Source organism: Falco biarmicus, chromosome 9 (genome assembly GCF_023638135.1).
Source record: "Falco biarmicus isolate bFalBia1 chromosome 9, bFalBia1.pri, whole genome shotgun sequence".
Classification (NCBI taxonomy): domain Eukaryota; kingdom Metazoa; phylum Chordata; class Aves; order Falconiformes; family Falconidae; genus Falco; species Falco biarmicus.
In genome coordinates, this window is record NC_079296.1 from 40,102,454 (window position 1) to 40,112,639 (window position 10,186).

The window sequence follows — 10,186 nt, forward strand, 5'->3', positions numbered from 1 at the left end:
AATGGGGAGATGGTTAAGAACGATGGTGATACAAACCCTTTTCATCCCTCTCTTGTTTTTTATAAGAGCATATCAGATTTGCATTTTCAGACAAGTCGTCCAGGGAGAAAGGGACAGCATCTTCTTGAGAGCCGTTATGCTTAAATATTATGTCACTGTTGTCTAAGCAACCATCACAGCCTCCCGAAAGCACAGAATGCTATATTGCCTGACTCAGCAGATGGTTGAAATACTTACATTCAGGGAAAGAGGTCAGGTAGTTATAATAGTTTAAAGCAGATAATTATTTTTTAGAAGAAATATTAACTCTTACAAGGCAGGGAGTCACAGGGCAGCACAGGGAGGTCATACATCTTGATTGCACACCCGCATACGGTACGTCACAACTCCTCACTCATTGCCAATAACTAGGAAAGATTTATATTTTAGAGATGCTGAGGCAGCCTTAAAAGAATTACGGCAACTGAGATATCTCAAAATTTTGACGTGCTGAGACTGTTTTCACTCCAGTGCTTCCAGAGGTCATTTAAGGAATTCTGGAGGGCACGAGTGAGTGGAACACCTGCTTGGCTGTCTCCTAACATCAAATATGTGGCCTAGAGAGAAACAGGAGACGCACTGCAAAAAACTCTTGCCGACAATTACAGGAGACACTGCGTGTCATTTATCTGATCATTACGAATTGCATCAGAAAACATCTTCAAGTCTTTTTACTGAAACCTTTAGCACAGTAGATAGCTGGGGATGCATATTTTACAACCCAGTACATCGCCGATGAAAACACATTCATCCACAGGAGCAAAAAATACAGTGCGACTCTTACGGACTGCATTCACCGAGGATAATAGAACTGCATATTTCATTTGGGCATAAAGGCATCTATTATTCTGGGCTTTTTTTACATTGCATGTATTCTCTAGTTTTTTGCGATTTAGGTGAAAAGAACCTTCCCATACCTTGCACAACAACGCAATTCTCGTTCCAGGAATCTACTTCCCTGCTCTAAATCCCTTTTGAGGAGCAGAAGGTCACATTTTGGAGGTGGAGAAAGGAAGGAGGGGGCTTATTTCCAATAAACACCTCTCCTGTAGCAATGCATTTACCTAGATGGTTCAGGAAGTGCCATCATCCTTACTTGATGGCACAGTAAAACAAAAAAACTCTGTTAGCAGAGTCTATAGTCCAGAGCTCTTCTCTGTCACACAGATGCCAGCCGGGCTTTGGGACAGCAAGGGAAAACAGGTCACCTCAATTCAGCCCTAACCCATTTGCCAAAAGTTGCTCAGGAACGTGAACCCACCTCTCCAAAATCATCTCCTATAAGCAGCACTTCACCCAGGCCCTCCTCCAGCAACCACATTCAGCCCTAAGGGGCAGAGAATGTTTGTACCGGACTGCTTTGCTCTCAGAGACTTTCTCCAGAATAAGAAAGTCCCATCTCCCTGCTGCCTGCTGTGGACTGGGGGTATACATGGGGGTTTTTAAGACTGCAGGATCGCAGACTAGCTCAAAAACTGGCTGCGCCATAGAAAAGGGCCCTGTTCAGCCTCCCTACACAGCACATGAAGGACTTGCCTGTCATCCGCTCCCTTATTACCTGTTGCTCTTCCAGTACAACCTTTCTAAGGAGGCTGCAGACCTGGGGAGCTGGGGCACAGCTCTGGCAGGTGGAAAATGCTGCTCCTGCTCTGCAGGTGGAATCCCCAAGTGATGGGGAAGCCTCACAAGAGGCTCCAGTGCTTGGCATGGGCAGAGGCAGCTTTCTTTCCCCCTTTCTCTGCCCCGAGTGCCTCATTTGGTGCCACCTTCTCCAACATCTATCCCCTAGCCCTGGGCAGACAGAGGTGTCCCAAAGGATGCACAGAGTGGAACTGACCGCTGGGGCCTGGGCCCACAATACTTCCAGAGATGCCAGCACACAGAGACCACCACTCTCCACCCACAAACCTACCAGAGAGCCTTGAGAATGGAAACACATACAGCCCAGGAGTTTACCTGGCACACAAGAAAATTTTAAAGAGACCAAGGCAGAACCTTTCATCTGTTAATCCTTTGCTAATTACTTTAAAGGACTATAATGATCTCATTAAATTCAGGTGATGGGTATTTCCCCAGCCTAAGCACAGCCACACACAGCTGTCTGAAATTCATGCCAACAGAGAACACTACCTCCCAATGTGTTCATCCCTTCTGCCAGGGTCCAAAACCCAAAAGAGACCAAGATAAGGGACACAGGTGAAACACGTGAAGTCCTGTGATATTCACTTTCCCTTGTATTAGCAAGCAGCTTTTTCCTTTGTGTGACTCAGTATTTCCAAAGCCAGACACGCAACGTCCTGGGGCAGGGCAGCACTGTGTTTTTGTAGGATGCTTTGTGGGATACTGGTCCATCTGGGCCAGAAGCGGGGTGTGGAGATGGAGCGCACAGAGGGATGGCTGTGAGCAGCTAGACTTGACATTTCTACTGTGACCCTCCTCCTTCATTTCTGGGGTGTTTTTTTCTCCTTCCTCCCACTCCCAAGCAGAGGTTCAAATTGAATTTATATCTGTCATTGCAGATAGAAGTTCTGACCAAAGAGAAAATAGGCTTCAGTCAAAATGTTTTCGCGTCAGATAGCTCAAAGATCTCAAAGAGCTGTTTTAGTTTAGGCAAGTTGACAAGCAATTCATTCCTAATTTTGCCTACTACAGTTACAGTACGAAAAGCTTTCCTCATAGATTACATAATTATATTTTTCTTTAACAAGGAGTACATTGCATTAGCAGGTTTAAATTATGCAAGCTTATTCTTTTGTCTTTTGTTATATTGTGTTCTATTGTGCTGGTAAAACAATATGTGCTTTAATTAGCAAATATCTGTAAATAATTTACTTGCTTTTCATACAGCAGAACAATGGAGCCAATTTTCACATACATCCACTGAGCATGTCTAGGGGGTTTCTTGCCAGAACCTTCCATTGTTCAGTATCTGTATCAATCTGCCCATCATTAGCAGCTAACGTTCAACAACCCAGGAAGACATTAAAGTTTTGGCCCCTGGGAGCAGCCCCAAGCCCCCTAAACCCGAGGCTATGCTTTGTAAAGAAAGATTAAAATATCCAGAAAATGAAAACAAACTCTTTTATTATCTATAACCCTGGCACCTTCGCATAGAAACATGGACGCCTGCCAAGCATTAAGGTCACTGGATTAATGCCATAAAATGCCGATGTTCATCTGACCTTCTGACTGCATTTTAGCTACAAAATAAAAAGCTCAACTTAATACGACACTATGAATCATGCGAGCGTCTAGGCTCTGCAGGGTTAACGCTGGGTGTGAACCCACACTGCGCGCACACACACACACACACACACGCACAAAGAAAAAAGCTCTTAAATCAAGAGTGGATGACTGTTCGGAGACTTAAGGCATTGTTATTTTGAATGCGAATGAAAGGGCCAGAACAAGCATTGCAAGAATATTTCAATTATGTATTTCCCAGAACTACATCTCTGAGCAACTAATGCAAATATTGCTCCCATAGCAGTAGAACTTCTTCCCGAATAAAAGCATATAAGAGCTTGAATCAGAACATACTTTCTATATCATTCGCATATTGTTTGAATATTATTAAAAATGCAAAATCTATGTATGCGTTACTCTCCTGAGCAATACAGTAATTATGATTAAGGGACAAGCAGCACAAAAAGAGCCAATTTATCTTACTTGTGCTTAGGAATACTATTGTGTAACTAAGCAACTAAAGACAAAATATAGTCTAATTAATTCACTCCTATGCTTATTTAAAAGACACAATTAGAACATTTTTATTTTCCAGCCTGCACAGTATCTCAACATGCTTGAGGGTGTACCATGTGAGGCCTATTATTCTCCAAAGACAAGAGTTTAATGTTTAGTGCCACTGATCAGACTGGGAACAGCAACTCTAGAGAGCAGTGGGTGTATTTTACAGTCTGAATGTACTGGGAAGGGGAGGGAAAGGGAGGGGGGGAATAAAAAAAATAATAATAAAAAAAAAGTGAATCTGCCTTAAATGACCAGATATGCCAGACTGCTGGCTAATGGCTAGCAACATGTGGCTTCTCTGAGTAATATCATTGCCCTCTCCTTCCTTTGCCAGCATATGTTACTGGTGGCGAGAGAGATAAAAATTATACAGAGTGGATATGCAATTACCAAAACCATGATATTTTATGACAAATGCCATTTCTCTAACACTGCTATTACAGTGCGCCTGATTTCCAAAGCTGAATTAATTTGAGCAAGTGTACATTGAAGATTGATGCTATTAGCCTGATTTTTAAAGCACCCTTTCATAATCATAATCTGCATGTTTGAAACGTGTTGTCATTACCAGTGTTGACAGATACGAGCATAAGGCACACACCGTGGAGACTAAAACGGGGCTGTTCTCATCTCAAGTAAGAGTGTACAGATTCCTATATCTCTCAAAAAAACCTATTACTGTCCAAAGGGAGTAGCATGTTTTTCAAGAGGGGTGGCAATTAAGGACTAGTGGCATATGACATCATGCCTGGGCCAGCCTGTGCTACCTTTACATGCTGGAGTAGGAGCTCCACACACAGAGAGCCCCTTGGAAACAAATGAGGCTTTCAAGGGATGCTGTGAGCATCTGTCCCAAAACGAAGACAGAACAAACCCACTGCCTCCCTTAACTTTCTGGAAGAATCTCTTCTGCAATTATAAATTACATACATTTATGGAGTGACTTTTTTTTTTTTTCTTTCCCCCAATTAGTCTGAAAATGCAAAATACTGCTAGGGAAATAATTACAGGAAACTAGCTCTCTTCTCTCCTCTGTATGAGCAACGCTTACTCATGTAAATTACTTGCATGAGTAAGGATTATTTGCAAGGCGAAAAGCATTGCATCAGATCCCCAGTTTGGGAGAAGAGATGAAATCAACATGAGTTCGTAGTAAACTTAGCTGCTGCTGAATGAACCAAAGGCAGATCCCCGCTGACAGTCCAGCCCCAGCGGAAGCAACATTCACGACGCAGGGCAATGCAGGGAATGTCATACCATGCAAAATGAATTAGTTGCTTGTTTGGGTTTTTTTTCAGGAATTGTACAGATCACATCAAACATCATCCCTGGATTTAACGAGCACTGGCTTTGAGATATATTTTTAAGCCCAGTCTAACTAATGCCAACACCTTTAAAAACATGAAAACACAAGGCACTAACAAGCATTTCACTCTAGAACTGCTGCTGCAAAGGTCAGATGTTCCACAGCCCCACGCTACCCCTTGGAGCAGAGAGGAGCAAATGAGCCGGAGGAGGGTTTGGCCAGGACCCCATGGCCTGCAGGGCTCCGTGACTGAGCCCACCACACACCCCCAAGTGCTGCGGGCCTAGGGCGCTGCACGAGGGGACTGGGCAGAGGCTTTCTGCCAGCAGGCAGCCAGCATCTACTTTGCACAGTCCGGTGCCAGAAAAGCTGGGGGGCTGCTTTCCACACACTTCCCATGAAACCATTTCAGGCACAACAGCGTGCTCTTACAGCTGCTCCCTCCAGACCTTTGCAGCCCCCCAAACATCCTCCTCTGAGCCCTGTGCGAGGCGCCTGCCATCACAAAGACCTTCCCATCCCAAGCAGGAGGTGACACAGGGGACCATGCCAACCCAGAAGCAGCCAAGAAAACCAAGGCAAGGTGGCACCTTCCTCCAGCAAAACCAACACTTTCTCCATTTCGGTGGTGGCCCTCCCAGGAACAGAGGACAGCCAGAGGACAGCCACTTCTTCCTCACTGGAGGGAAGGGAGAGGAGGCTGCTCCCCCTCCAACCAGCACTGCCACCTGCTGCAGTGTTTGGGCTTGATGGTGAGGTCAGAGGCAGCACACCTGGGCCCCTGCGTTTTAAAAGCAGCAACAAAGTTTTCAGTGAAGTTGAGCAAAACTCTTCTAGCTCACCTCACACAGCATCCCCAATGGCACCATCGCTCTCACAAAAACATCTCCGCTGCTCCTGCGCAGGAAGACCCCTGGCCTGAGTGTGATGCCGGAGCTGGTCCCAGCCTCTCCATGCATGTCGCTCCAGAATGTGATGAGCATCACGGCCAGGAGCGCTCGTACCTGCAGCATGTGACCAATGCTATCCCACATTTGCCATCCACTGAAGACTCCCCGGGAAGCAGTCTCTGGCTGGCTCCTGGGGCTGAAGTAGAGTTTCTCTGCGGGCTTACAGGGATGCTGAGCCTTGGGCGGAGGGAGGGGTACCTCGGTGGAAGCGCACCTGGGCTTGAACCCTTTGCTGGGTCTGGGCCCCAGCACATGGAAACATCTGGTTTTGGCAGCAGTCAGGGTTATATTTAAATCTGGATGATGAATTCAGCTAGCTATAAAAAGACTTATATTTACACTTATCACTGATTAGCTCAAACATTTGGCAATCAGATAAAATACACCATCAGAAATCTCTGAGTAACAGAAGCATTACATACCCCTCACTTCTCCTCCCTCCTCACAGCCACTAGCTGAATATTGTCATAGTGTCAATGCTGCTATTACAGAAAACACGCAGCGAGCTGCTTCTATTAATCATGCCACTAGCGCAGGTAGCTGCTAGCGACTATGCCTAAATCTCCGGTGGGCTCGATCGCAAGCCAGCAATGCAACCACTAGCTCCCCTCACCAACAGTTTTATTGACAGCAAGAACCCCTGTTGCCCTTTGCCTCGGACATCACAGATTTGCACTATGTGTTTAAGCACTGGCTCACTTCATCCCCACTCCCTGAATACAAGACAAGGTGTTTTACCCCGCCGGCAACCCCGCACCACCAAGAAGGTCTGCCCTGATGGCTATAAACCGCCTCTGACTCGAGAGCCGTGTCTCCTCCCGCAGAAGGAGCCCAGCTCAGAGTTAGGAAGCCTTGCGACCCCAGAGGCACTCCGCTGCCACTTTGGGGGCAGACGCTGATGTCATTTACATCAGGAACCGTGACCGTGGGGTGGTTGGGTGGAAGAGCCGCCCAGCGCACCGATGAAGCCGGTTACTCCCACCCAGCCAGCGCGTCGCGAAGCGCCAGCCGGCACCCAGCCTTTTGTCTCTTGGCTGCCTGCACGTCCCTGAGCGCAATTCGGATCATTCTAAACTATTAAAAATCGATAATAAAAAATCATTCCTATGTCTATAAACAAGTTAATAGAGTAAGTGAAAACAAAGTACATTTCTTAATGGGAGTGTTATGTTGCCCTCTCTAGGCCCTGGCTCTCAGTGCCGGTTTCTGTAGGCTCCCTGCCAGAGAAGTATCACTCAGAGCTGTTGCTGTTGCTGCTGCTGCTGCTGCTGCTGCTACTCTGCTAATGAATGACTAACTTAGGCCAGAGGGGAAATGACATCACCGGGGTGTAAAACACAACTGCATTAGGAAACTTTTTACCTGCTTTACATTTGTCATAATTATTCTACACAATACGACCAGCATTTGCATAATTTCAAGGCGTGCCATTATCTTAATTGAAAATTGTTTTCATATGGTTGAATAATGCAGAATGACATCAGTTAAAGCCCCAATGAAATGCACAAGTATAATCACACGGCTAATTACTAGCGGTGTTTGCATGTAAAAATAAATAAAATTGTGCATATTATTAGGAAGGTACATGCAGCTGAGAACTCTCGTACCAGAACAGTGTTTTACTCGTAATGGTAGGATTAATTTTCTCTGATGTTCCTACCACAGTAACATGAGCTGATCATTAAGGCGTATTAAAATGATTTGTGTCCCTTTCCCCACCCCCCTCCCTTCCAAATATCTTTCATTTTACACACGCGCACACACACACACACACACACAAGACACAGAGAGGCACAGTTTTAAATAGTCACCACGGGCAATTTCAGAGCATCCATTGCTCACTGTCATCTCCCTGATTCTTAGGAAAAGGCTCCCTTATCTCAGTGGCACGCACAGAAAATTAAAGTGAAGAGGTGGCAGCGAGCGAAGGTGGCTCTGAAACGCGTTTCGACTGTGTACGCATGTGTACGGGTACACGGCTACGTCGGCACCTATAGACACGCGTGCCTCCGAAAACAGCCCCTACAGACAGCAGACCCTCGTTGTACCTACAACCTGCCCCCCGCCCCAGCATCTCCAACAGAAGTTCCCCCAAAACACCTCGTGTGTATCGTCCTTGTCGTGCCCACCCCCCACCCCCCCCCCTCCGCCCTCAGCCTGGTTTGCAGCCCCTCTCGGGGACCCTCTCCACCCCCGCAACCCTCTCCGGATCCCTCGTCCTTCCCCCTCCCCGGACCACGGACCGTGCCGAAGCAATAAATCTGAAAAGCAAATAACGGGAGGGAGCGGAGACGGGGCGGGGGCAGCGGCCCGGGGCGGGGAGGGGGGGGAGGGGGGGGGGCGCAACCTGCGCGGCTTCGCGGCCCCCCGCCGGGAGGTGCGGTGCGGTGCGGAGCCGCGGCGGGGCTGCGCGGGCGCCGGCGGTGGGTGCCGGCGCGCAGCGTGTTTGCGCCGGCCGCGCGGCGGCTCCGAAATACGCCCAGGCATATCTGCAAGTTATTTGAATGTATTATTCCCGTACCTGTCATTTATCACTTTATTCAACACGTCCCTGCCAGCTCAATAGCTTTTGATCTCTCTCTGCCTCCATTTCGTAATTTCCGCCCTCTTAAACATATCGAATACTAAAAAAAAAGCCCCGAACAATATCGAAATCCCCCCCCAACGTGGTTTGGTTTTTTTTTTCTCTTTTCTGCGTGTTTTGGGCTTTTTTTGGGTTTTTTGTTTGCTGGTTAACGAAGCCGGAGGAGGGCAGGGCGAGCCCCGCACGCACTCCGCTGCCCGCCGGGCCGGGGGCGCCCCGCACCCCGACCCCCCCCCCGCCCGCACAAGTTCCCGGGCACCGCGCACCGGAGCGCCCCGACGGCGCGGCCCCTCCGCGCTGCCCCGCCACGCGCAGTGGGGAGGGGGCCGCGGGGGGGGTGGGGGGGCCGCGGGGGGGAGAGCGAGGGGGTGGTAGCCGGGCCCGGGCATGCAGGTGGGGACGGGCGCGGGGACAGGCGCGGGGGTGGGGGGGTGGGGGGCCGGCGCTGCGTTTACCACCTCGCCATGGTCACTGGTCCTGCCCTGGGGGGTGTCCTCGGGGAGAAAATAAAGTTTGGCGCTGGAGAGAAGTTGCCGGCTGGTGCGCTCCTCCCAGAGCAGCTGCAGCTCCGCGATGCAGGCGGGCTCCTCCGCGCGGCACCGCACGAAGAAGAAGTCGCCGAGGGAGAGGACCCGCGCCCGGCCGCCGCCGCGGCGCTGGAAGCGGAACGCCCTGTAGAAGACGTAGGGGCCGTGCGAGCCGCACGGGGCGCCGACCCACTGCGGGGAACAACAACACGGCAGCGGCATCAGCGCCGGCTCCGCGCCGCGCCGCGCAGCGCCGCGCAGGAGGAGGCAGGGCGGGCGGAGGCAGGGCGGGCGGGAGGGCGGTGGGGAGGGGAGGGGGCGCGCAGCGGCGCGGAGGCTCCGCGGCGGCGGGCGCGGGGCGGGGCGGGGCGCGCGGGGCGGCGCGGTACCTGCAGTGCGCTGCGCTCCATCGCGGCTCCGGCGTGATTGAACTCAACATTCTCCCAAACTTGTTGGCGTGAATGGAGCCCGGCAGGTCCTGGCAGGGCAAAGCCAGCCCCGCCGCCCGCCGCCCCCCGCCGCCGCCGCCCCCGCGCCGCCCCGCTGCCGCCGCCGCCCCCCGCCCCGCCGCGAGCGGCGACGCCCCCCCGCGCCGCCCGCCCCCCGCCCCGCCGCCCCGCCGACGCCCCGCCGCGCCCCGCCGACGCCGACGCCCGACGCCGGCCGGCCCCCCGACGCCCGACCCGGCCCGGCAAAAATGCCGCGGGGCGGCGGCGGGCCCCGGGGGGGCGGCGCGGGGGCGGCGGGGCGGCGGCGGGGGCAGCCGCGGCGCCCAGGGATTTTTGGGGGGCCGAAAGGGCGTGCGTGCGAGCTGCGGATCTGACAGGACCTGCCTGTATATGTCTAATATAAAGACCATTTCCTGCGGCGCGAGGGGCGCTGCTCGTCCCCGCGCGCGCCCGGCGGGGCCGCCGCGCTCCCACCGCCCGGCCCTGCGGAGCTGCGCGGAGCGGCGCGGAGAGCGAGGCCGCCCGCCCGCCCCCTCCCTCCCTCCCGGCGCGCCCGGCCGGCCGCCTCGGCGGCTCTCGGC

The 10,186-nt window shown here is 51.6% G+C and overlaps 1 protein-coding gene across 3 annotated transcripts in view; it reads right to left on the reverse strand.

Moving 5' to 3' along the window:
• ARID5B (AT-rich interaction domain 5B) overlaps window positions 1-9,668 on the reverse strand; it is a 123,931-nt gene extending 114,263 nt beyond the window's left edge. For 2 of the 3 annotated variants that reach the window (XM_056350745.1, XM_056350743.1), the window contains exon 1: window positions 9,088-9,442. In XM_056350745.1, the coding sequence (XP_056206720.1) occupies window positions 9,088-9,378 (291 nt within the window). In that variant the 5' untranslated portion in view covers window positions 9,379-9,442. Of the gene's footprint in view, window positions 1-9,087; window positions 9,443-9,545 lie in introns of those variants that run through there. The other variant, XM_056350744.1, reaches the window with a different exon arrangement.
• Window positions 9,669-10,186: the final 518 nt, after the last annotated feature.